This window comes from Leptidea sinapis, chromosome 1 (assembly GCF_905404315.1).
Source record: "Leptidea sinapis chromosome 1, ilLepSina1.1, whole genome shotgun sequence".
NCBI lineage: Eukaryota > Metazoa > Arthropoda > Insecta > Lepidoptera > Pieridae > Leptidea > Leptidea sinapis.
Window position 1 is genome coordinate 26,361,575 of NC_066265.1, and position 27,771 is coordinate 26,389,345.

Below are 27,771 nucleotides of genomic sequence, written 5' to 3' on the forward strand. Positions count from 1 at the left end.
ACCCGCGCCGAGCCTTCGATACAAAGGGCGATACCCCTCGCTGATAGGGTTACCAACCCTTTCTTGAACTCTACATTTGATTCAGCGCTTGCGCATAGTAATAGTTTATGCTTATTATTATAATGAGAGTGATATTGAAAGAAGAGTGAATGCAGGAAATATGGTGAATGGAGTTTTGAACTCCTTTATGAACAGGCAGAAGGTGTCTAACAAGGCTCGTTTGGCTGTGCTTGAGGGGTTGGTGGTTTCAACACTCATACCAGACCTAGGCGGACGTTTCGAGACCAAATCAGTCTTGAAAAAAGGCCAGGTCAAGAATACTCTAATCCGAAGAACATGTATGAAAGGAACAATGAAAGTGGACGAAGCGAAACAAGTATATATGGGTTCTAACAAGTGGAAAGAAGTGGTCTCTCCCTACCCCTACGGGAAAGAGGCGTGATTATTTGTATGTATGTATGTATGCTTATAATTCAAACATATGTTACAGTTTTTAATTTTTCATTGTTGATGACAGAACAAGGCTACAAAATACACGTTTTTAATACGGATGGATAATATTTTGAAGAAGATACACCACGCAGGTTTTGTCGGAAGGGAAAAGATCTAGCTATACAGTTATCTTCTAGTTCTGCGGATTGCTCGTCGGTTTTTATCTGCAGCCAGAGGAGATATATCTTAGAACGGTCCAAAATAAATTTCTAGAAGCAACGGTTAGTAGTTTAATTTTAAGGGTTGACACCTTAGATTAAGGGTTGGTCTCCATTGCACTACAACTAGATTCTGCGCTACCTAAGAACAATAGCTTTTTTATTACAGCTACTATTAGATGCTTGTGTGCGTGACATCGTAACACTCAATGGTATCTTTCAAGTTTTGTAACATACGGTTCATGTTATTTTATATTGAGATTAATTAAGAGTTTGATGAAACATGACATTGTGACACGTTAACATCACACATTGTTCGCCACGAGACCACACGATACTGGCTCGAGTTTTAGCTGCCGCACTTTACGTCTATGCCTGCGCTGTCTAGTTGGAGCGCAGCGGAGATCAATCATTAATCTAAGGGTTGACATATTATATGAATCTTTAGACGATGCGGCATAATATAACAGGCCCACAAACGAACAATAATACTTTATTGTAAATTAAATTTGTGATATCTACCATTAATGTAACTTACTATATCCCTGTCCTCTCATATTACATAGCTAACAGAAAGTAGTAAAAATACTTTTAAATCACCAAGTATCAGTTACTTAGCCAGATATCTGCAATGTACTTAGGTTTAAAATCAATGACTCTTTCTAGAGAACTGACTTTGGAATCAGGTATCTGCCTCACAAAGTAATTTAAAAAAGTTAATATTTTGAGTTACAATTAGGATTATACGCCACATAAATAGCGCATTTCAGATAGGTACTACATTAAGGAAATTGATCTAAGATAATCCAAAGTAGACAGTTATAGCCTAAACACATGATCAGATTTGGTGCGGCTGAACCATTGGACGCGGTCTTGTAAGTTGTAGCGGACCATATTCGATGGGATGTCGCTTTGTTCATCACACAAAATTATTATTATTACCGTCCGGACCGTAATGAGCATTACATTACTGGTCCGGACCAATTGGTGCGAAGCGCCCACCGGACCCTCCGATGATCTGGCCGTACTAAATCCGACCATGTGTTTAAGCTATCACAAAAATTAAGGATATGTTGTGATGAATTTACCTGACCAATTATGATATTTTGTGATCGTTTCCTGACCAATGAGCATTCAGTACCCTGCGCGCGCTCTTTTCAGTTGGCTGTCTGAATTATTTGAATTGGGAATAAGTATTAACAGTCTACCGAGTTAAGAAGTTCTTTTATATTTTTTTTTATAATTAAGGTGTCCTAGCTGGATGTTGCTGGGCACACTTTGGGTGACCCAATCCATTAAAAATATTATTTACATTTTGAAATGAAATTATTTCATTTGCAAGAAACACTGTATATAAGATGTTAACATAATATTATTAATAATCCGATATGTTTCGTCAATTGACATACAAAATATGTTATAGAGTTGTCTACATGATCGTTATTCACCCAGAACACCTACTTCCGTTTATGTAACATTTCGCTAAATTAGGTACATTGAATTATACTCAAAGTACCAACACTGTCATACTGAAACTAATACATGTCGAATAAAATTAAAATGTAAAGATATTATGATTATAATATAAGATGTAAATAATTTAATAATTCATATAGTACCATGAAATTTTTTTAACCGACTTCAAAAAAGGAGGAAGTTCTCAATTCGTCGATATGTTTTTTTATGTTTGTTACCTCAAAACTTTCGACTGGGTGAAACGAACCGATTTTTAAATTCCATTCGATTCCATAAATAATCATAACTAGAATTAGATTGTATAAAAATACGCAATTATATTTATACTTTTTAGTGCATATTATATCTATTGTTTTGGAATAATGTTTTTGAAGTCGGTTGTTTTTTTGTATTTTTTTTTATCCTTTTGATACTAAAACAGCAATTATACATATCTTGATACAAAATTAGTGTCCAAGCATAGTAGTTATAAATATTTAACATAAACTTCGACGAAGCAACAAATAACAGATCACAAGACCATGAGCAGAAAAATACGGTATTACGCAGTTTTAAAACTCAAAAAGAATAATACAACATTACTGACAGCCTTGACGACACCCCTTTGTCCATCGCACCGCATGATACACAACTATAGCGAAATTCTTCGAAGCGTTTTACCTCGAATGCTCTCAGACCCATTAGTACATTGTAAACATACTTTCATTAAAAAATAAAACACACTTGGAATATAAAATTACTATATTTCATTCGCTCTCAAACCATACAAAGACATTTGATATACACACCTCAATAAAAACTCTATAAAAATAACTTAGCATATAAATTATTCTTCCTCAACCTCATCGTCGGTAGTGAATTCACTTTCGTTTCCTCCCTGCGGAAACACAAGATATGCATTAAGAAGATAAACATAACTTTTGTTAATTATATCTTAAACATACACAAGTCTTTATTCTTTTTCCGGTTCTTAAAGTCACGAGTTAAAATAATGACACTTAACTCAATATTCATCACCAAAGCTGACGCAGTTAAACAATGAAGGAACAGTATTACCAATGTTGCGCTCTCGCTTGCACAAAATTATGCAACGACCACATGACGCGGCATGTTACACTCGACTACTTAAATAAGCTTTTGATATATTTCCAGCGCCGTGTGTTAGCTTTGGCGATGCATATAATAAAGTGGGACTAATTAATTAGTGATGTAAAACCATTTGGCAATGTTATAGAGTAATTCAGTTGTTAATACAAACAGCTTTATTGGATGGCCGATTCGTGAATGGTCTGTTTTTAGAAATCTTAATGCGTGTTCTACACTAAAGTATCACAATTATTTGCGGACTGGGGTAATAGCATTATAATCAAAGTGAATTGTTGAAGTTACGAAACATACGAAAATTAAGTATTTAAGATATTTATATTATATAAGATGTTTAAATACAATTTTAGTGGCATATTGGTGCAATATACATATGAAAATCTTTGTTTAGAACAAATTTGTTTAGTTCGCGTACACGTTTCAATTTTAGACCATACTAAATGAACACAACAACTTAGTTCGAATGTCTAAAACTAACAACCTGAAAAAGTTATTGTAATCTATTTATGTATAAAATGGTATATATTTTGTAAATTACACTATGGAAAAATATTAAGAAGAGGGATCAAATTTAAATTCATTCAAATTCTATATGTTGTTGTTAAGTTGTCGAAAGCTCCTTAATGAATTCTTTGACTCGAAACTGTAAATTTAACCCAGTAGTAGCTGACCTTGTGTTTTTTTTGTATATTTGAACGACTTTTTTTGTATTTTCCGATTATCACGGATAGTGAAAACCCCGCTTAATATGTTAAACCTCCAAATGAGCTCTGCGTTCGAGCAATACGGCACACAAACCATCAGAATGCTTACCTGATCATTATTTTCCGCCTCCGAATCACTAAGGTCCCACCACTGCGGATGTTCAGACGGCACCGCTGCGGCCTCCTTGACATCCAACTTCACGTCCTGTTGCTGGTCCATACCGATGTACGAATCTGTTTACAAAGTCGGATCATAGTATGCAAGTGACAGCTGTAGTAGTAATAGAATTAAACACATTTATAGGGTGGGGCCATCTTGTGTTTTAAATTTGAATTGGCTATAAAAAAAAACTTCTGCTTATTTTTTCAAATTTCTGCTGTTTTATTGGAAAGGTTGAACTTTGTAATTTAAGAATGGAACACAATATCATTCATATGACCCGATCAACAACCGAATTTTTCATTACATTTTCGATTGTTTCGGCTTGAATCTCTTCAATGGCAACTTCGATTTCGCGTATCATTTATCGTTAATGGTTTCCCACAGAAAATAATCCAACGGGCTTAAATCACAGCTCCGAGCTCCTATTCGAAATAGGATATAATATCTAATATATAAAATTCTCGTGTCATGGTGTTAAACTTTGAATTCCTCCGAAACGGCTTGACCGATTCTCATGAAATTTTGAGTGCATATTGGGTAGTCTGAGAATCGAACATCTATTTTTCGTCCCCCTAAATGTTAAGGGTGGTCCACACATTTTTTTTTAATTTAATTTTTTTGACCATTTGTTTTTAAATTTGTGTTTGATTATGAGTCAGCATTAAAAAATACATACAACTTCAAATTTTCACCCATCTACGATCAACAGTTACTTTTGTATCGCGATTTTAATATCGGCAATACAACGTTTGCTGGGTCAGCTAGTATTATATAAATAATATCACTTATTGGACGTCAAAAACTACCCAATATATTTCCCAATTGTTTTCGAGCATATAATATAGTGTCCCATTTTGCAAATTCATTCATATCATTCTACCTTTCAATGTCAAAGTAATCGGTTCTTCAAATTTAAAACACTAGATACGTCAGCACAACTGTTATGTTCTTGTTTGATAGGTGTGAATTAAAAATGTGTAATATTTAAATAATGCGGAAACGAAAAACATCTTGATGATACAGAACTTTGGCTTCGTTGTATCAACTAACTTTAGCAATAACAAACATGCTAAAGTACCGGTTACCTATACGAAAAATGATTTGTACTATTTGACAATTTTTTCATAACGTCATAACATTAATTATTTACCGTAACCGTCTAGTCTTCGCCGGTTAAAGCTATTGTTAATGTTAAATAGCGACTTGTCAAAATTTTCAAATAAGCATATAACTGTAACTATGCCAAGGCATATGATGGTGCAACACATTCCGCCGTCTATGTTAAAGTCAGTGTTACTGTTAACGTTAAATCTGACTTACACCATAACTATAACAGCTAATATAATGCAACCCAGCCTTAGTGTATTTCGAGGCATATATTTCAATATTCTCATCTTGAGTACTTTACGCTCATTAATTTTAGGTGATTCGACGGTTTTAGTTATATTCTCCATTCCCGGATTCTTGCACTCTCCTCTTTTTTTATGAAAATAAGGGACGAGACGAGCAGGACGTTCAGCTGACGGTAATTGATACGCCCTGCCCATTATAATGCAGCACCGCTCAGGATTCTTAAAAACTCCCAAAAATTCTGAGCGGCACTACAACTGCACTCGTCTCCTTGAGACATAAGATGTTAAGTCTCATTTGCCCAGTAATTTCACTAGCTACGGCGCCCTGCAGATGGAAACACAGTAATGCTTACACATTACTGCTTCACGGCAGAAATAGGCGCCGTTGTGGTACCCATAATCTAGCCGGCATCCTGCGGAAAGGTGCCTCCCACTAGTCAACCCTTTCTTGCGATCTCTCTTATTCTTGGTACTTTAGACTTGGCTTATTTACTTTCATCTATGCACTCTACTTCACCACACTAACTCAACATACCCATTTTCAATTGTTATTTTTAACTTCCCTGCACTACGGGAGAAGTCACACGAGGGTTGCCGCCCTTTTAAAGGGTACGTACAGGCTTATTATGAAGATGAATATCGACCTGTAAATACCGCGTTAGAAACTTCGCGCATTTTATTTTTTTTTAAAGAAAAGGAGAACAAACGAGCGTATGGTCTGGGGACCTGGTGTTAAGTGACCCCCCGCCTACATTCCTTGCAACCCCAGAGGAAACACAGGAGCGTTGCCGAAAGAAAATTTGGTTGTGAGTGGAAGAAAGTTACTTTAAAACCGCACAATCGGAGAAATCCACATATCCAGATTGCTCCCTACCTTAAAATAAATAAAAATTTAAGGAAGTACTTAGAATGACTGGCGTTTTGGTGTTTGTATAACAGATATGTCTTAATCCAAATATGGAGAGATGGAAGGCCTCGCCCGACCATATGTTGGGTCTGATATTTTATGTCACGGTCGTGTTGCTCTGTTTATTTGGTGATTAAAATGGAACTGCATTCATATGTACTTGTATCAATCACCTATACGGTAAATATAATTGAAATGTATTGCAGCCAAAGTAAATGAATAAAGCTATTATGGTTTACAATGATCAAATACTGGACGATACTTGCTAATTCGTCAATAAGATACGAAAAACTCGCTGGACGGGGGAATATAATCTGCAATAAAGTGACCATGCTCATCCGTTATAATGGTTGACACACAGATTACGCTGGGAAGCCTACGTATCGGTATCTATTGATTTTGACAGCTGATATAGTATGTGTGGCTGCAAACTCCTAAGATTATTTATGCGTCTAGATAGACTGAGACAGCTGTGAAAACGGCCAAAAAAAATAGAGGTTGACCGTTAACCTCTATTTTGAGCCATTCCGGAAACCGAATTGCTCAAAATTTCTCAAGAAATTCCGAACCGGAATTGTGAACAAAAACTTACGCGATTGAAACGCAAGTCAGATGAAATGTGTGCATACGAAAGCCTGAATAAGGAAAAATAAATTCAACGACTACCGTCTTTATACATTCTCCTGTAAACACGTCTTAAATTTGAAAAATCGGTCCAGCCGTTAGGAGGAGATCACTAACATACACATGGGCAGGAGAATTAATAATAAGAACTGAATTGAACCATTCTAAACCATTTTGCAAATTCACTGGCAAAGCCTGAATAAGGAAAAATAAATTCAACGACTACCGTCTTTATACATTCTCCTGTAAACACGTCTTAAATTTGAAAAATCGGTCCAGCCGTTAGGAGGAGATCACTAACATACACATGGGCAGGAGAATTAATAATAAGGACTGAATTGAACCATTCTAAACCATTTTGCAAATTTACTGGCAAAGCCTGAATAAGGAAAAATAAATTCAACGACTACCGTCTTTATACATTCTCCTGTAAACACGTCTTAAATTTGAAAAATCGGTCCAGCCGTTAGGAGGAGATCACTAACATACACATGGGCAGGAGAATTAATAATAAGGACTGAATTGAACCATTCTAAACCATTTTGCAAATTTACTGGAGCACACAAAAAAAATCATCAAAATTGGTCCAGCTGTTTGGGAGTTAGTTCAATTGTGAATCTAAACCATTCTCGAATCCACCTGAATAATCATTAAAAAAAAATAAAGTAAACAATTGATTTTAATCACCCTCACTTGGGCGCTATTCACCTTAGATGAGTTCTGACGGCTACGGCGCGGCGTGGAAGTAGTAGGTGTCATTTGCCTACGTTAGCTCGCGGCTACTAGATTACTTACAGGATGTTCCGAAATGATGTTATGGAAAATTTATTTATTTAGGTGAATTATGTATTTTTATTTTTGAATTTATTGTTTTATTATTACAGTTAGGTAGTTCTGCCCCTGTGTTCATTAATTGAAGTCAAAGTCATATACATAAATATTATAAGGTACATGTTTGCCACATTTATGACGTGCAAATTTTATAAAGTACATTTCTAAATTATTAGTTACAATAATATCAATTTAACAAAAGATTAGTAGCAGCATTATATAGTATATATAGTCAAGTTTTTAGTTGAAAATATTCGTCTAATGAGTATAGGCAGTTTTTACTAAGGTATATTTTCAATTTAGATGAGAAATTCCTATTTGACGATACTCTCTTAATATGGATGCGCCACACTGTATATGGCTACAAATATAATATGATATATAGTTATTCGAACTTGGTCGCAGGTTTGTAGTGATATGCGCATTCTACTTGCCTATTGTGGAGATAGGATGCCCGTTGGTTACTCTTCGGGAACAGAAGGCAAATAATAACTATGTACGGAAAGCAGTAAACTGTATTTTACGCTCATTTTGGCTAAAATAAGATGAAAATCACTTCATTCAGGTAGGTCAAGGAAATGACACTTGTGCGTTTCAAAAGTTTTCTTCGGAAAAGGTTGAGCTTTAATGAGAAGAAGTGGCAAGAAACACATTGTCACTCTTTTAAATCAACATTTAGAAAATTTGTAAAATGATGCAACAAAATACTCAATGCCTTACACGAGTAAGTCAAAGAAGGTTAATTTAAATTAATACGTAAAAACAAATAGTTATTGAGTACAGTAGATGTAAAAATACACACACACCGTTAATAAATAGAGGTATTTTGAGAGCATTTTATTAGTGATTATAAAAAATATGATAACTTTAATTTTAAGAACATGAAGCAGAGTTTCTGGTAACAGGATCATCCAGTAACCACAAATAGCGCCCGAACACGGGCATGAAGCATGAGCCAGCCACCGCCTCCCTCGACCATATTTTAGGGAAGGGAACGACCCGTCCCACGTCGCCGCCACAAGCAGTGACATTTAAGCGAGCACGGAGCCAGCTTGTTGAGCTTTTTTTATGAAAATGCAGGACGTTCAGCTGATGGTAATTGATACGCCCTGCCCATTACAATGCAGTGCCGCTCAGGATTCTTGAAAAACCCCAAAAATTTTGAGCGTCATTACAACTGCGCTCGTCACCTTAAGACATAAGATGTTAAGTCTCATTTGCCCAGTAATTTCACTAGCTACGGCGCCCTTCAGACCGAAACAAAGTAATGCTCACACATTATTGCTTCACGGCAGATATAGGCGCCGTTGTGGTACCCAAGATTTATTTTCTATTTTTTTGTGGGATTTTCTATAAGAGCGTACCTATTTATTAGTTTTTTTTTTAAACTATTAAGTATTTTTTACGTATAATATATATACATAAGGAGGCTGGCTTGGTACCTGAACGCAGACAGCAAGCGAGCGTGTAGAGACCGGGCCAGCGCGGCGCCGTGAACCGCAGCTGTAGCTCGTGCGAGTCCACTAACGCGGTCACATGTGCGGGCGCCGTGAGCAGCGTGTGTGACTTGCGATCGCAGATGTAGCACCACCAAAACTCTTGTTTTTCCTAAATTCAAAATAAATATTTATATACATATTTATATTCTCCACTGACCTGTATAAATACCACTGGAGAGGCTGTTCCATATGTTTGACAGCAAGCGCCACTCGCGAGTTTCCAGAGAACTAATTTTGACATATAATACAAATGGCTGCGAAGGAACGTACAATATTCTGAAGTATTTTTGCATTTTGAATTAATTTCGTACGTTTTCCGTGTTATTTATACTTCAAGAATCAACGTTATAAAGTACACATTTTTTTTTATAAATAGTTTCCCGCCATCTATCGACGTTTGCTGAGGTTGTCATCTTAGGATTTAGTATCGCAGACTCTCGCTACATGGCCAACAGCGTCAAAATGGCAAATACCAAACAGGCACAAAAGCACTTAGACAGCCGCCTGTCCAGTGGTATATAGTAGAGGTCAGTGATATTCTCTCACAATCACATAGTATACACAGTTTTTGAATATTGACATTTAGACATTGTTTTAATTGTGAGGGACCAGTGCTTGAAATAGGTAATGAACACCTGTGCTATAAGTCACCGGGCTCCCAAAGCACATCGTTTTAATGATGGAAAGCCTACGAAAAAAAATTATTTTGAAACTTAATTAAATAAAGAAAGCTTAAGACATTAGTGTGGGTGATGGCTGTGTGTGTATGAGTGTGTGTGTATGTTTGTGTAGTGTTTATCTGTGTAGTAGACTTGATGTATGTGTTTTTTTAGACATAAGCACATCACTAACAATCTTACCGGACCTTTACCACGATCCTCATGAATGAGAATCGTGGTAAAGATTCTTAATAAAGAAATCAATACCTACATTACTTTTTAAACAACTCTCGAACAAATTATCATACCGTATGCACGCAATGTAATATTTGCATGTGATGAAATTATAATGTGGTACGGAGGGTGTGTTTTGTTCAAATAGTGACACACGTTTTCACAAATGTCTTTAAGCGAAAATGGACTAATGTTCCTATGTAGGTTTATTTCTGTGTGTTCAAACCTGGAAACTCACGGAAGATGTGTCGAGTAAATAATAAATTGTAAAAGTTTACACTTATTTCACTTAGTTTTGAGTTAGAGAGATGTCATAATTTATTTCTATGAGTTGTGAGGCGGTTGGGAATTTCTACATTCTTCGACTCATAAAGGTCAAACTTGAGATAATTGGCACAAGGCAGGAAATATACTTTTTTTTGTTGAGGTTTAAGAATAATCTAGTTGGACGTTACGAGGTACTACTGTATAATTATCTATGTATCGTTTTAAATTTTAAAGTACACGAATACGATGAATTCGCCGCTTATCATTATACATTCAACTGTACATAATTAACTACCTGCGATACTGAAAATAAAATATTTACGTAAACTTTCAAAAGCATTTGTAAATAGTCATAAAATATTTACAAATAGAAGTGCGCACAAGCGTCAAAAAATAAATTACGTAAGTAAGTAAAAATACGTTAGTAGTGGATGCTACTTGGTCACAGACACTCGCGATATGCAAGGAACCGCGGTTCAAACTTCTTCATCCTCGATATACTATTTTATCTACACTCATGCTTTAAACCCTTTATTAAAGATTCTGAAACAGTTAGCTTATTGCCAACATTAAAACACCCAATGTTCAAAAGAGTGTTGTAATGTTGTATACTGAATTTCATAACAACACTCCTATTTTTTTTTCATTCCCTTCATGCTCAAAGAGTTTTAACAGACAGCCACATTCTTATTGCTCGATGCGTGGCATCTGTATGAATTTCAAAAAAAGAACATTTTGGTTTACGCGCGTTCCACACTACCAGAACGTCGCGCGCCGTAAAAAAAAGTAGGTTATTCAAATCACCGCCATTTTTCTTTGATATTTTTATTGTTTTGTTTACAAAAAATGAGCGATTAATTTCCAAAAGAACATAATATTCAAGTGAATTTTAATTATTGCACTATACAAAATGTAAATTACTACTAAAATAAATAATAATTTCATGAATACTTAGTTTATTTGTATATTATATAATCACTAATGGATGATATTAGATTACTACTAGGACTGGCTGTTTTAATGTTAGCAGTAAGCTAACTGTTTCAGAATCTTTTAGAGGATTCATATTTTGGGTGTAGGCTCGGCTTCGCCTCGTGAGATTAATCCACATTCGTGTTTTAATACCCTTTATCAACAGTTGCACCCATAATATTATGAATCCTCTATAAAAGATTCTGAAACAGTTAGCTTACTCCTAACGTTAAAAAAGCCAGTCCTAGTAACCATAATATCATCCAAAGGAGTGTTACTTAATTTCATTTAAACACTCGTTTCGATGATGGTTGGTATGATGTACGTACGATGATTAGGACATTGGGTGTTTTAATGTTGGCAATAAGCTAACTGTTTAAGAATCTTTAATAGAGGATTTAAAGCATGGTTGTAGATAAAATTTTATAATAAACTCTTGCCATTTAAACAGCCTTTGCATGCGTTTTGAATGTTTTGTCAGACAATTATGTTGTGATGGTGGGGAATTTATTATAATACTTAACATTGGGAAATTACCAAAAATGACTTATTTGCCTTTCTGGTGCTAAGACTAGCATATTTATGTTCGTGTCTAATGTTAAAGTTATCACTTTTTAACATATATTATTACTAGCTGACCCGACAGACGTTGTCCTGTAGATAATAAAAAAAATACTGTTTTATAGAAATTTGCCAATAATATTCTAAAACATCAAGAATTATTTCGTAAAAAATTCTGTTTCACAGCGGAACTGTCAAACCGTGCGTCACTAAATTCTCTCATATAAAATATAAACATACAAAACAAATATTGAAAATAAAAAAAAATATGGGTCCTAAATCGAAATAAAAACTATCCTATCTCTCAAGTTGGACCAAACTGCACTCCATGAAGTAATCCCCATGTAAAACCTTTCATTAGTTTAGGAGTCCATCGCGGACAAACAACGTGTCACGTAATTTATATAATATATTGAGATGTTAATTCCCATTCGTGTATAATCCCCCTTATTTAACTCACCAAGGGGTAGTACGGACAATGTACAGGATGCGAGCTCTTCGACCGTCCCTCGAGCCTCTCCCGTTTCTGAAGCCGTTTCTGCAGTTTCTCCCACTGGTCGTCGTCGTCGTCGACGGCGGACACATTGTCGCGCGACTCGTCGTCCGACGCGTCGCTGTGAGTCCCCGACTCATCCGAGCTACCCGCTTCCGATTCCTCCGCTTAATTAAATTAAATAAATGCTAATTAATATTTCTCCGGTGTTTCTTTTAAACCTGTATGTATATAGGATTTCATGGCAGTGTGTGTGAGTGGGTAGTAAAAAATAGAACATATGGATGTAGTTCCTGAAAAACGTTCCAAGCCACAAACATCACATTTTTAAGGAATTCGTGTTTAAAGTTTAATAAATATTAGAGTTTTCCATGTACACATGTGGGTTGGTTACATGGCTGCCATTTCTTGTCAGTCTGTTAATATGAATCACGTGATCACTTTTGTGCTCTTAACTCAATTTTGACATGATTGTTTTTTTTTTTATGGAATAGGAGGACAAACGAGCGATTGTTTAGTGATCACCGCCGCCCACAATCTCTTGCAACACCAGAGGAATCACAAGAGCGTTGCCGGCCTTTAAGGAAGGTGTACGCACTTTTTTTGAAGGTACCCATGTCGTATCGTCCCGGAAACACCGCACAAGGAAGTTCATTCCACAGCTTTGTTGTACGTAGAAGAAAGCTCCTTGAATACCGCACCGTGGAGGACCGCCACACATCCAGATGGTGGGGATGATATCCTAACTTGTGGCGTGTCGTGCGAAGGTGGAATTCGGCGGCAGGAATCAAGTTAAACAGCTCTTCGGAACACTCCCCGTGATAAATTCGGTAGAAGACACACAATGAAGCGACGTCTCTACGCAACACCAAGTGATCCAGCCGTTCACAGAGTACTGGGTCCCCGAAAATTCGAGCTGCTCTGCGTTGCACGCGGTCAAAAGGATCGAGCTGATACTGGGTTTGGAACGTTTTTCTGGAATAACGTTTATATAATTATCCAGCCAAATGAAATTAATAAATAATAATAATACTCTTCAGTAAGTGGAAAGCCAATACAAAACTACATTATCATATTTGGATTTTCGCAAATAAAAGTGTTCTTACCGTCTCGATTCTGACACACTGTACCATAATATGGTATGCAAACTTAATCCTACAAAATTCTGCAAGAGTATGCTTTTTCCTTCAAGTTTTTTTAGAGGCAGCCAAATGAGCAAGTTTTTGTAGGCCATAAAGTTGTAATTACCTTCATCATCTTTTTTCTTTGGTTCTTTTTTTTCTTTTTTCGCTTCGGCGCTGGGCGGTGGCGGCGTTGCAGGCGCGGCCGGTTTGACCGGTTGCTTCGCGGCCGGTTTTTTACTCTTCTTGGCTGGATGTTTCTTAACCTGCTTCATCCACACTGGTCGCTTAGCAGTCTCCTTCTTGTCATTCTTCTCATTCTTGTCGTTTTCCTTGTCGGCGTTGTCGCCAGCTGCCTCGTCGTCATCCCTACACATAAACCGGGATATTAGTATAGAAATATATTTTTTTAATGGAAGATGACGTTAATTGATCACCGCCGCCCACGTTGTCTTGCAACACCAGAGGAATCAAGTTATTATAAAGTTATAACAGACATTGTTACCAGACAAACTAAATGAGATCCCAGAGTTGGAGGCGGCAGCCCAAGCTACCTTATCATGTCAATATTAAATGAAACTGCTTCTTGCGTCGTCAAGACAAGACTTAAGACAAAAAAATCCCTATTTAATTAGTTTTATTATTATAGAAATGCACACAAATAATATTAAAATCACGCTCAAGTGATTGATTTATCAAACGAAATATTTAATCACTCTCACTTTAAATATAAATTGGCTTGAATCTGAATGTCTTTTTTATTTTATCACTTTCAGACTAATATATTATTTTTACTGCACTATATTGTACTTTGATAAAAAAAAAACAACATGGCGCGTTACCTAAAATCGTGACAACATTGCTATAAAATTTCTCTCATACGTCGATTAAGAAGTTTCACTTAATACTAATATTTAATGCTAATACTAACGGCCTTACAAATAAACTTGGCATAAAGTTATACCTGAGAACAAACCAAGAATATGCAAAATGTTGACAAATAGACATTTTGCTTATGTTTCCCGCGTTTATTTGCAAGGCTGCTTGACATTCGGAAAACTTCAGAATTATCATTGTACTGACAGTTGTCAGCGATTTACGGACGTTTTTAATAACCTATCTATCCTTAGTTTAACTTATTGGAGATATTACGCTTACTTATATTTCAATAACCTATCGACATAAAGCATTGGACTATAACAGCTATATTGGACATAACAATGGAAAGATAAGATCTTGTCATTAAACGGTGGTAGCAATGTATCCGTAAAAAGAGATACGTTATTTAAAACGGTCGTTATTTCAACATTTAGCATATTCTTGGTTTTTTCTCAGCTATAACTTTATACCAAATTTATTTGTAAAGCCGTTAATATAACAAAATAGACCTACAGAATCACAGATAGCAAGCAAAGGAGAGTAGGCTTAGCTTGTGCTACTGTACTAACATGCAACTGTTTTTTTTTCAACTAATTATAATTTAGCCAACCTTTGTGCAATTCTGTCTCAATATTACTCACTTGATAATTTGCTTTTCCTTAATACTTGTATCGCCCAGTAACTCCTTTAGATTTGTTCTTTGAAGTAATACTGTGACTGTTACTATTGCCCCCGCCGTAACTACCGTTGAATTCTCATCGTCAATAACTGAAAAACAAAAAACTTTTATCATAACACCTCTTTGGATTTAAGGGGTAAAAATATCAATCTCGGATTAACAATACAGGATTGCAATTGAATATTGAAACCGGCCGTAATTCCAGTTATCATCGGCCTGTTAACCTTCTTGGTGATAGACCACCGCATAAACAAATAACTCTCTGTGAAACAATAGACGGCACAAGAATTCCCCCAGTATTTTTTTTACACTCTGATAATTCCAGTTCTAATTCACCAAAATATGATAGTTGAATATATGCTTAATATGATGTTGAAAAAAATAAATTTAATTCGTTAACCTTTATAACTATTGTGTATTTTAACCCCCTTATTCATAATGGTCCGCTAACTTAAAACAGCCGCTAAGGAGTGTTTTTTCTCATTCTGACTTAGGTCAATAGAAGAAGACAGAGTGTGAATTAGCAATGCTTTAAGTTAGCAGACTATTATGAATAAGGGGGTAAGTATAAATGTATGTACATACCTTCTGTATTAACCTGGAAATTTATATAAGGCATATTCCCCAAAACCTTCATTACATCTTCATATTGCTTATCATTTAAAAATCTCATCATTTGCCGTCTCTCCTCACCCGGTAGCTGTGCTAGTTGTAGCAATGACTTTATATGTTTCTTTTTATTGAGAAAATATTTCAAATGATCTTCGGTAATGTATGGTAACTGGAGCAGAGGTGATTTGTATTCCCAAAGGCCTTGTACTATCATTGGAGACATCTTCATACAATTTTCTATTGTTTCAATTGTGGGCAACCTAGGTACTAAAATTAAACAAAATATAAACCACAAGTTATACAGCGTGACGCTACTCTGGCGACATTTAATAAACACATGGGTAAAACTACTTAACCGTAATCATAAAAAAAATGCAAAATTCACTCAAGTAAATCACAAATAAAATTTGGAAACATAATTTTAAGAACGATGCGGGACTCGAACCCGCGACCATCTTCCATTTTGCATCCTTTGTTCAACTCTCAGGTTGTGGCTTCATCTACCGTTGTGGATCTACTTTACAGTTGATAACCTGCTCAACCCCAATATTTGCATATTAGGAAATTGACTTGAGATGTCGCTCTTGCAAATCTACACAATTTGTTATGTTTTTAAAGTGATAACCCTCACTTTTGGGATTAATACACAAATAAAATTTGAAAACAAAAATTTAATGAACGATGCGGGACACGAAACCCACGAACACTCGCGTTCCGTGCGAGTGCTCTTACAACTGAGCCAACCGTTCGAGTGACGTATCGTCATAAAATCTTGTATGCTTTGTTCAACTCTCAGGTTTTAGCTTCATCTACAGGATCTACTTTACAGTTGATAACCTGCTCAACCCCAATATTTGCATATTAGGAAATTGACTTGAGATTGAAAAGATTGAATTGTCACTCTTGCAAATCTAAACAATTTGTTTTGCACGGAACGCAAGAGGTCGTGGGTTCGAGTCCCGCACCATTCATAAAATTTTGTTTTCAAATTTTATTTGTGTATTAATCCCAGAAGTGAGGGTTATCTTTACTCTCTACTTTAAAAACATAACAAATTGTCTAAATAAATCGATTTTCCAAAAATATAATTTCCGAACAACCTGTAAGAAATCCAGTAGCCGCGCGCTAGTGAAGGCAATGACACGTACTTCGTGCCGTTTTATGCGACCACGAAAGGGTGATTAAAATTTAACCTCCTAAATATATAATTAATTTGTTTGAACATATCAAAATTTCAATAATTTACTTTAATTTTCATAATTATTATTTTACGATAAAGGTGTCTTAACTTAAAGGTAGCTTAACCCGTGTGTTTATTTATTGTCGCCATTATTGTGCCACGCTGTATAATAACCTGTTTATGTTTAATTTTTTCAATAATGCAAACTTACTTCTGCGAGCGTACGCTAATGCAATCAATTGATTTATGCAGTTCACCATCTCAACAATCAAATCGGGACATTTAGAAACGATATACCGCCGATCTACTTCTAACGTGTCCTCTGGCAGCTTCATTCGTGATAAGTGGGCATGTAACAGAGCTCTTGCCTTAATACTGTACGGCCGACATAGCGGCTGCTCCTTATTTTTTTCACCAAGATTCGGTAGATCGCGCAACAGCTAAAATATACGTACTTATTGTTTAAAAGAAATAAATATTATAATATATATATAAAAACTAGCTGACCCAGCAAACGTTATTAAACCCGATATTAAAATCGCGATACAAAAGTAGCTGTTGATCGTAGATGGGTGAAAATTTGAAGTTGTATATACTTTTAATGCTGACTCATAATCAAACAAATATAAAAAAAAAATCGTGTGCACTCTTAACATTTAGGGGTATGAAAAATAGATGTTGGCCGATTCTCAGACCTACTCAATATGCTCACAAAATTTCATGAGAATCGGTCAAGCCGTTTCGGAGGAGTACGGGAACGAACATTGTGACACGAGAATTTTATATATAAGATATATAAAAATGAATTGCTGGTCTTTAGTCTCGCTAAAACTCGAGAACAGATGGACCGATTTGGCTAATTTTGGTCTTGAATTATTTTTGGAAGTCCAGAGAAGGTTTAAAAGGTGAATAAATAGGAAAATGCTGTTAAATTAAATAAAAACAATAAATTTGTTATTCCTTTGATGTGTCCATACATAATTTCTATGAGAGAATTTATTGACGCACGGTTTGACAGTTCTGCTGTGAAACAATTTCACTATAACAACAGGGTGCATATTTTGCGAAGTAATTTATGATGTTATTATTAATGACAAATTCAAATAAAAACATTATTTTATTTATTATATACAGAACAACCTCTGTCGGGTCAACTAGTAATATATATAATAATAATAGTATTAATATTAACAAACTTTTACACAAATTATCTTGGCCCAAACTAGGCATAGCCTGTACTATGGGTACAATACAACAATATATTTACTTAAACATACATAAATACATATAAACATCCATGACTCGGAAACAAACATCTATATTCATCATATAAATGATTGCACCTACCGGAATTCAAACCCGGGACCTCTAGCGTAGTAGTCAGGGTCACTAACCATTCGGCTATATGGGTCGTCATTATGACTGTTCATTGTCAGTACATTTATGAAAATTTAATATATGTTCACAAAATTCGTCACCTTTTTGCTCTCAATAGTGATTTTCATTATTATAACACTAGAAATAAGGGATTGCTTGTAACTAATTCTAGTAGGCTTCTTAAGATACATAATAGCTTTAAGGGTAAATGTATGCACTTTTATAATAAAGTCATAGCCACTGTTCAGGCATTATCTATAAAAAAAAATTAAATGTTGAAAATCCTACTACTCCACAGATGAATATCTAAGTGATCCGACAGCCTGGGACTAGGTTATGATTATTTTATAGAAATAGCAATGACACTACAATATTGTATATTTCATTAAAAAGAGCTCAAAAATAAATAATGGTGGGAGAGTTTCTTGCGCCGCTTCTTCTCTCTCAGAGCGTCATTTTTTTTCGAAGCGGTAGTAGTATCTAGTATAATACAAATGACATCAAAAAGAATTCTAAAGGAATCAATTTTGAGAAAATAAATGCCTTTTATATACCATAGTATAAAACTAAGTTTTTCTAACTAGTTAAGTATTTTTCTTTGACTAACGCGAGTGTTACACATTTATATAAAATACTTTTTAGAGGATTAAAACGCGTGAAATTGTAACTGTGTTTTTACATTCGATTTTGCTTAAAAGTTGTATTTCTATTATTATTTTACTTAACCCGACGTTTCGAGATCTTTCCAGATCACGCTTTCAGGAGGACAAAAAGTGTTTTATTTCAAAAAAAAAGTTATGTATATTTGATAATTTTTCACAAGTTTATCAACATAATAAAACCTAATTAAGTATACCAGTAAGTAGTAAAAAATAATATTTTGTAACCATGTCGGCGAAAAGATAATTTACATGGCTTAAAAGATATATAAAAACCATTAGATAATTGTAGTTATTCTAAAGTATTAAAGAAAACTAATGCCAAAGTCTAACAGCTAACTGTTACAGGTGACTCATAATAATTATGTTTTAATTAAAACTTCCATTAAAATATTGTAATTAATACTAGTATATGTTAATCAATAACATATGAATATATATGAAATAATAAAAGCACTTGTTTTTAATGTTCTTACCATTAGTATTGAACAATTTAATTTTGTTTAAAGTGTTAATATATCACAATAATACTTATATTCCAAAATAATATTATTATGTATACCTTCTTAAAATAAATTAAGTAGGTATGTACTCTAAAACTTATATGACCATAAAGTCAGCGAGACATTTTTGTAATTAATAATACCTACCTATTTCATTATCTTTTTTATTGTTTTATATTTCAATATAAAAAAGATGTAATTACTCTATGTTAAATAATTGTCCTTAAGTGATTATGTACAGTATCCTTTGTATTCGATTTTAAGCTTATGGTAAATTCTTATAGTCTTACCATGGGAACTTCTTCATTATCAGTTATCCTTTCAATTACTTCAGAGTTATGCCTTTTATCAAACTCACAGGATGCAGCTAGAATCATCAGGGCACGCTTTAAAGGCATCGAAGGAGTTTTATGACAAAAGTAGAAATACATTTGAGTTGTGTCCAACAGTACTTGTTCCCCTGAATAACGAATGGAGCGGTACCACCATGTTCCAACCTGGAAGTATAACATATATATAGATCATAGGTAAGAGTAGTAGTAGTAGACATTCCTTAAAAACACTGATTCTCGAAATTTAGGATCTCCAATAAGACAATAGTCTTAACAGTTTGCAGGTTGCACTTAAACCACTCTTGCAGTCCAGTATCTTTAGGTTAGAATTAGATACCAGTAGGAGGCCCCTTTACACAGATTATGGGTACCACAACTGCGCCTATTTCTGCCGTGAAGTTACTGTGTTTTGGGTCTGAAGGGCGCCGCCCGTAGTTAGTGAAATTACTGGGCAAATGAGACTTAACATCCACTGTCTCACTCTAAGTGGCGAGCGCAACTGTAGTGCTGCTCAGAATTTTTGGGTTTTGCAAAAATCCTGAACGGCACTGCATTGGAATGGGCAGGGCGTATCAATTACCATCAGCTGAACGTCCTGCTCGTCTCGACCCTTTATTTTCATAAAAAGAAAAGATAGCATTCTCTGTGTGACTGTGGACTAGTTGAGGGAAATGTGGACCATTTGTTCTTTAGGCTGCATTTAGTGCTAAACCGACGGTCATTACTGACGTCGGTCGAGCGTAGTTATAACAATGAAAACATATGAACGCATTGAGTCCAGCGTTGATGAATTGCTACGCGCGTATAGCTACGTCACACTGATGAGAATCGTCGGTCGAGCTAGTCGGTCCACTGACGGGCTGTGGTGATAAATATTGCGTTCAGTGTGACGTTGACCGAGCGACCAACCCTTCGCGCGTGCGTTACATCGTCATCAAAAATAGTAAAGAATAATTGGGTTAACATGATATCTTCTCCGTCTTTTATTCCGTAATCGTTAGAGTTTAATAGTAAAGAGATTTAAAATGGATTCATTTCTCTTCACAATTGTAGACGCACAATCAAGTTTTTCTGTCAGCTGAGCACTAAACGCAATGTGCTGGTACAACAACGTATGGTACGCGCTACGCCCAACCGACGTTAAATGCCTAAGTTTCCCTTTAAGTAATTCTTCCTTGTAAAACTACACACATCCTTGAAATGCCTCCTGCATCTAGTTTCCACTTTGCCCATTGCGTACCGAGTAAGAATCGACTTAATTTAGAAATAAACAAGAAATGCCGAGTAAGGCAATCGACTTAATGACGAAACGCTATGATATGCTCCCTTTGAACTTAGAATGAAGGCGAATAATGTAGGTAAAGCTTTGAACAGACAGATTCGATCTATTCATAACAGTCTGATAACAGTAAATGTCTGTTCATCATCAATTTCGTGGGTGTCTTTCTGATGGAATATCTCACATTTTTACTATGAAGCATGTCAATTCTAGTTTAGTGAAAAATAAATTTCATTATAAAACCATAAACACTTATAAACAAAACCAATTCTCTTTATTTAAAATACCTTGTTAATTCCAAAAACGAGGATTTTCAACTTTTGTTGAAAGACAGGTTTTTGTAAAATAAAATAAAATCACAAATCAAATAATTTGTACTTATTATAATAGATTTTTTCAATAGCTTTCATATAAATTCGCTGAAATCACCCTAACTATAAGCATTCTTTTGCTATACGTAAAATAATACGCATTGATACACGTGCACATAAATCGCCCAGTATTTAAGAGATATTCAAGGTTTAGAGTGCCCAATATGTGTCACATAAAACAAAATAATATTAAGTTATAACTAAAATTAAATTAACTACTATAAAATTATCTGTGCTTGTCCATTATAATTTAAAAGTATGTATATGTAATTGTTTCAGGTATGTAAGAAAATAAAACTTTGTGTGATTTGTCACCAGATATTATCACCATCAACACTAGTTAATTAGTTAACACAAATCAAATACATACTCTAAGATTAGACCACCAGGTCAACATAAATGTCACTTTTCTTTTTGTTTGTATTTGCTAAGAGGGCAAAAGTCCTCTAGGTAGCTGATGCCATTTTGTTCTTCTCTCTTTCACGCTAATCACTTTTAGGAGAGAAGGCTCTGATAAACTATGTTTAGAGTTGCAAATGCTGATTACTATGGAGTATAGTGTACTCACTTAGGATGTGACATGATCCTTTTGTGACGCAATTTATATGAAGGATTGTCGTTGAGCCCTATATAAATCTTTGTATACCTTGCAGTGGTCAGTGACTGCTTTAAATGGTACTTTAAACTGGTCTGCTTTAATTGGTTGGGAGTGTTTATTTGTTTACTGATACAGACTGGTATAGTAAAAACAACTAGGGATGTTGAATAATTAAATACTTACTGCTGTTGGAAGAGCAACCATGAATACAAGAGCATAAAGACCTAGCACCCAAACACTATTTTCTTTCTCAACAATCCAACTTGGCAAGGCAATTCCAAAGCTCATTGCACCAGGGCCATCAGGATTTCCATATTTCTCCCAATTTCGTCTTGCTTCATCATCAGTTAATGCCTGAAAGTGAAATGAACTTATATTGATTTTTGTAAATAGCTTACTGATAATTTTGGAAACTTTTTTATTCATGGTTTTATGTTCCTACTTTCTTACCTATCATAACATAATATCAAATAAAGAAATATAATTATTATTTGATAATCAAGTTGATGTTGTCACATACATATAATTTGCAATATATTGCACTTAACCCTCAAATGTATTCTACAGTACAACACTTGGTTACATTTATAATTATAGGAATGTACAGTTATTGTACCTGATACAAAAGGTGTTGTTATAGGCTGAGATTGTCAAAATTACTAATTTAAATTGAGGTCCATATTCTAGTTTCTCAATATGGAATAATCAAGTGTAATGTTGTCACTGTCTAATAACTGTGAAAAAAAGAGACAATAATACAATTGAGCATGGTTTAGTTATTGAGAAATCTTTTGGAATAAGGACCTTAGTATTCTCCTTAACAATACCACAGCTATCCCCTAAATGTTATAACTATGGTAGCTTGGATGTAAATACATATATGTTGTGATTTAGCAAATAAAATATGTAAAGGCTTTTGTTCACAGTGTGTGTCTTATAAGATACTTCCCACTGAACTTAAGCAAGGAGGAGTGCTAACAAAAGCTGTACAAGCATTAATTTGGTGTGATAAAGCATTTTAACAAGCAGACATCCATATGTAAAGGTCTTCTTTATAGAGGTGGTCGTTAAATCAATCAACTGTTTTTATTAAGTTTTATATTCGTTAACGAATTAACTGTTTTTGTTCAACGAAAAAACCTGTTGAACATAAGCTAATAAATTCAATCAACGTCTTCGCCCGTAACTCGCAATAAATGAAGAAACTTAATGCCTCACGAAAACAGCTTAATTCAAAACAGTTGACGAATCTGCGAACGAAAATGTTGACTTGATATTATATTGACGAAATAAAAACCTAATAAAATCTAAATTATTAATAAATATATTAACTGATTTTTCAAAACCCGTTGACGATTTAACAGTTTTTTCAACCTGTTGACCATTGACAAGAAACAGTTAAATTAAATTAATTTAAAAACCTTCAATGACACACCTCTACTTCTTTAGTGCCTCATCTAGTGAGATAAATATTAAGGTACTCTAATATAATACCAAAGTGTTGATAATATCACACATGACCTTAGCCTTATAAATATTCTACCAACTACCTTCCATCATGAAAAAAATTATTGAAACAGAACTTACTTGATATGCCTTTGTTAATCTCATAAAAGCTTTTTCATCTCCTGTTTCTTTATCAGGATGAAGAATAAGAGATTGCTTACGATATGATCTTTTTATTTCCGCTTGTGTGGCCCCTGGTGGTAGACCCAAAATATCATATGGGTCAAAATTTGACATTTCATAGTCAAACTGAGAGACTTTCATGGCTAGAAAGCCAAGTAGCACCCATCCAGATATAATTGCTAACATAACAAGAAAATTTTTGAGTTTTTTATAAGGCTGAGACTGTTCAATAATAATTCTCTTCTTTGTACATAGTGGACATTGACATTGTTCAGCTAATTTAATAGGATCTGCAAACAGAAATTTACGTATTATTTCACTGTGGAGTAAAACATGTTAAATTGAGAATATTATAAGTAATAGATTAAACGTAACGTAAGTGTTCTTTGAGAGAAAAGTTGATCCCAAAGAATAAATAGTAACACACATGGTTGCAGTTCAAGGGTACGTTACATTTATTAGCAAATACTATGAATAACAAATTAATTATTACCTTCTCTTCTTTTTCTTGGCCAATAATAAAAAGTAGCCGGAACAAGTATTAAAGCGAGAAAAGATAAAACAAAATAAAAGAATGTCGATCCACTTTCATCGTACTCAAATTTTTGTCCACCCATTTTTAGCTAGAATTAATACTTTAATTTACATTATTTACTATAAAGTAAAAACTAAAATCGCTGACACCACACTTGATGATGACAAGAATCCACAAAGGCACAAAACATGACATCAATAGACGTGTGGAATTTTGAAATGTAAATGAACATGAAGTTTAAAATGATTACTGACGTGTCGCAATAATATGACTTCATAGTGATGTGGCCAGAATAAAAAATTACAGTAACTGTGTATCCCATAGATAATATTAACGCTACAGAAGTAGCGTCGATAACTTCACTACAAATAGAAAGGACAAGCATTATTATATAACTTAGGCTGAGATAGAATGAGGCAAAGCCATTGATCTTGCATCTATATCACGTAACCCATAATATTGTTTGTCCCAATGTCAACTTTGGGACAAGTAAACAAAGAACTGTAATGTCATTGGTTGGCGAATAGTATTTTTGTGATTTTGTTGTTTTCAAACATATTTATGTATTCCTTTAACAATATGGTTGTAATATGGTAGTGTGTCTTGCTGCCAAAGCTGTAGTTGTAGAAAAAATCCAGAATTTCTCTTCCACGCGTAAGTATTGCTTTTCACGTAACGTTTTCAATATATTATACAACAAGCTCGACTTAAAAATGTTAAATGAAATATTCTTTCAGATTTTTGATCCATGGTCACCTATTTCTAGTAAATTTTTCGTAATAAGAAAAAACATAACATACAACAGTGACAATGGGAGTGCTGCCATAAAATTGATGTGGTTTTACCCATGTTCTAGGGTTAGGGTGTCTCCACTTAATATTGCTCTGCATATAATAAAAACATTATTTTTTTTAACTTTTTTGATATCCTTTGTCACCCCGCAATCCCTTAATACCCCAATGTACGGTAGCTTATGTATATGATGATTTTAGATTCTATCATAAACATAGTATACTAGCCTCTCGTCGTTTCGGCGAGACTAAATTTAAAATTTTCATGTGCTGGTTTTACAGATATGTTAGTGAATTTGTGAAGTGTATAGTATTTTGCTTTTGGTCAATCCCTATGACAAATATTAATAAACTCCGTCACATTTACGTATACAATATTTTATATACTCACATATTTTTTTAAATCATAATATTATATTTAGTAAATAGAGTGTTTCCTGCATATACAAAATATTTTAGTGATTACTTTCCTCGAAATTAAGCACTACAAAAGCAGTATAGATGACTCAGTATTTACCTGCGAAATGTTTCTTTATTTGGATTGTTGCTGTAGATTACAACACACTCAAATACAGAACACAAGACCTTTATAATTTAATCAATATCGGTTAAAACACAAAAAAATTACGATAAAAACACTAAAATTTAAATACGGTTCAATTTGACAGGACACTAATGGACACTAAATTGTTGTAAAATGGATTCACAGTCCATTTATTACGTCTCTTTTTCACACCTAGATTTTTGTGTAAGGATAGATATCTTGCTCTCATGGTTCGTCTATTACGCTAGTAGACTAAGTTTAAGTAGTAAGACACTGACACATCACATAGTGACACTTGTGTTTTGACAATGACGGCAAAATTTATTAAAGTTAAAAATTTCATAATAATTATCTCAGAATTCAGATATTAATTAATAAATCAATCAATTTGTATTTTGTGTTTATTCATAATTGGATAATATTAAGGTTTTAAAGTCGGCGTTCTTCTGTATTGTATAAAATATATTTTTGGCAATGAAGTTGTAGTGATATTAGCATTTGAGGCAGACACTCAAATTCAAATGTAATAATTCACTTTTCTAAATAACGCATTTATAAATTTATTGCCATGGGCTTAGTGTTATTGTTTGCATTGTAATTTTGATATTATTGCTATTTACGTATTTACCATCCTAACAATATTGTCAGCTTTTAGATGGCTACAAAAACCATCGCCAGTGCTACTGTTAGAGCTGTGAAGAAAAGGGTGCTGCCTTCTAGAGCAGCTTTGGTATTGACTCCGACAGCAATAGAAAAAGTAAAAGAAATTATGTCTAAACAAGAAGCTAAGGGGTTTGTGGGTTTGAAAGTTGGAGTTCGACAAAGGGGTTGCAATGGCTTATCATACACATTGGACTATGCCAAAGAGAAGGGTAAACTAGATGAAGAGGTAAAACAAGATGGGGTTACGATAATAATTGATAGAAAAGCACAATTAACTCTACTAGGTTAGTGACATTCCTCTTGTCTTTTAACAGCTGCTTTATTTGTGTATTCAAAATGGTCTTAAAAATTTATTTGTTTCAGGAACTGAGATGGACTATGTTGAAGACAAGCTATCATCAGAATTTGTGTTCAATAATCCCAATATAAAAGGCACATGTGGTTGTGGTGAATCATTTAGTATATAGAAATTATATAAAGTAATGCTAATAGGTTTCTTTTGTTACATATAGATTGCTATATAAATATGCACCAATTTTTCTATTATATGATAATTTTAAATTGCTGTTACACTTAAAGCATTTGTGGAATTATAAGAACCGCTAAGGATTAAAATACTATAGTGCATTGATTATTCAAATATCATTATTTTATGGTGTCTGGAATTTAAACATACATACATAAAATAGATATTTGGATGAAACAGCAATAAAATCCATTTTGATCATAATATAATAGTGAAAGTGAATAAAAATAAGTTCATGGAACAACTTTATAGATCAGCTGTGTGATCAACATAGGTGTTTATTTCAAGCTAGATAGTACTGTAAAAGATGTATCCATATTCCAGGAGTCTCAATATAATATCTAAATATGGTCGAGTATTTCTTGATTAAACACAAATGGATGTAGTTCCTGAAAAACATCCCAAGCTGCAAACATCACATTTCAAGGAATTTGTATGTAAAGTTTTATAAATATTCATGTATTCCATAAATGTGGGTTGGGTTACTAAGTCATGATGTCATTTAAAGATTGAAAGGAGGGCTGCCAATTTTGTCAGTCCATTAATATGAATTATGTGACCAGTTTTGTGTTCTTTACTCAATTTCGACATTATGGTGTTCGATATGGAATTACTTCCAATTATGAAAACATTGACACTTGCTCACAGATTACGTAATACTAAGACACCTTCTAAAACATAGACTTAGTAGGTCTGTATAACAGAAGGTCTGGCAAATATAGGCCCATAATAACTAGGTAATTTTACATCTTAGTGACACTAACCCGCAACTCACCTATAAATTACATAGTCACACATAGCAGATTCATACTATATTATTTAGTCCCATACTATGTGATAATTTAATACCAATAATTTCAATAATAATAAATATTATTGTTATTATATTACTGTAATAGAAAAATTGGTTGCTCTTTTTTTTTAAGAAAAATATTGTACATAGATATAGTTGATATTATGTAATGTTTTGTGTATAATAAAGAATTTTAGTAGCTTA

The 27,771-nt window shown here is 34.2% G+C and overlaps 2 protein-coding genes across 4 annotated transcripts; one reads left to right on the forward strand and one right to left on the reverse strand.

The window, feature by feature from the left end:
* The first annotated feature begins 91 nt into the window (after positions 1-91).
* Positions 92-27,771, forward strand: LOC126969857 (iron-sulfur cluster assembly 1 homolog, mitochondrial). Of its 3 annotated transcripts, XM_050815454.1 has the most exons (4): positions 92-448; positions 518-713; positions 26,234-26,532; positions 26,612-27,771. In XM_050815454.1, exons 3-4 carry the CDS (start codon positions 26,241-26,243, stop codon positions 26,713-26,715), a joined length of 396 nt encoding a protein of 131 aa, XP_050671411.1. In that variant the 5' UTR covers positions 92-448; positions 518-713; positions 26,234-26,240; the 3' UTR covers positions 26,716-27,771. The 3 variants fall into 3 exon arrangements, with proteins under 3 accessions (XP_050671411.1, XP_050671395.1, XP_050671403.1); XM_050815438.1 differs by lacking the exons at positions 92-448; positions 518-713 and adding an exon at positions 25,893-26,108; XM_050815446.1 differs by lacking the exons at positions 92-448; positions 518-713 and adding an exon at positions 25,893-26,108 and having other exon boundaries at positions 26,241-26,532.
* Positions 2,850-24,466, reverse strand: LOC126969326 (translocation protein SEC63 homolog). Its single transcript, XM_050814685.1, has 12 exons — positions 24,209-24,466; positions 23,674-24,005; positions 22,270-22,440; positions 19,797-20,003; positions 17,179-17,407; positions 15,761-16,054; positions 15,138-15,264; positions 13,745-13,986; positions 12,464-12,663; positions 9,254-9,419; positions 4,044-4,168; positions 2,850-3,003 (listed from the first exon to the last, which is right to left on the reverse strand). The coding sequence occupies exons 1-12, from the start codon at positions 24,330-24,332 to the stop codon at positions 2,953-2,955; spliced, it is 2,268 nt and encodes a 755-aa protein (XP_050670642.1). The 5' UTR covers positions 24,333-24,466; the 3' UTR covers positions 2,850-2,952.

Bases quoted from the DNA above. Each gene is read 5' to 3' on its own strand.
- LOC126969326 (XM_050814685.1), bottom strand. From the start codon at position 24,332: ATGGGTGGACAAAAATTTGAGTACGATGAAAGTGGATCGACATTCTTT. The intron at 24,006-24,208 runs GTAATAATTAAT...TTCTGTTTGCAG, and splicing joins GCCAAGAAAAAGAAGAGAAG to ATCCTATTAAATTAGCTGAA. The intron at 3,004-4,043 runs GTAAGCATTCTG...GTGTTTCCGCAG, and splicing joins AGGCGGAAAATAATGATCAG to GGAGGAAACGAAAGTGAATT.
- LOC126969857 (XM_050815454.1), top strand. From the start codon at position 26,241: ATGGCTACAAAAACCATCGCCAGTGCTACTGTTAGAGCTGTGAAGAAA. The intron at 26,533-26,611 runs GTTAGTGACATT...TATTTGTTTCAG, and splicing joins AGCACAATTAACTCTACTAG to GAACTGAGATGGACTATGTT.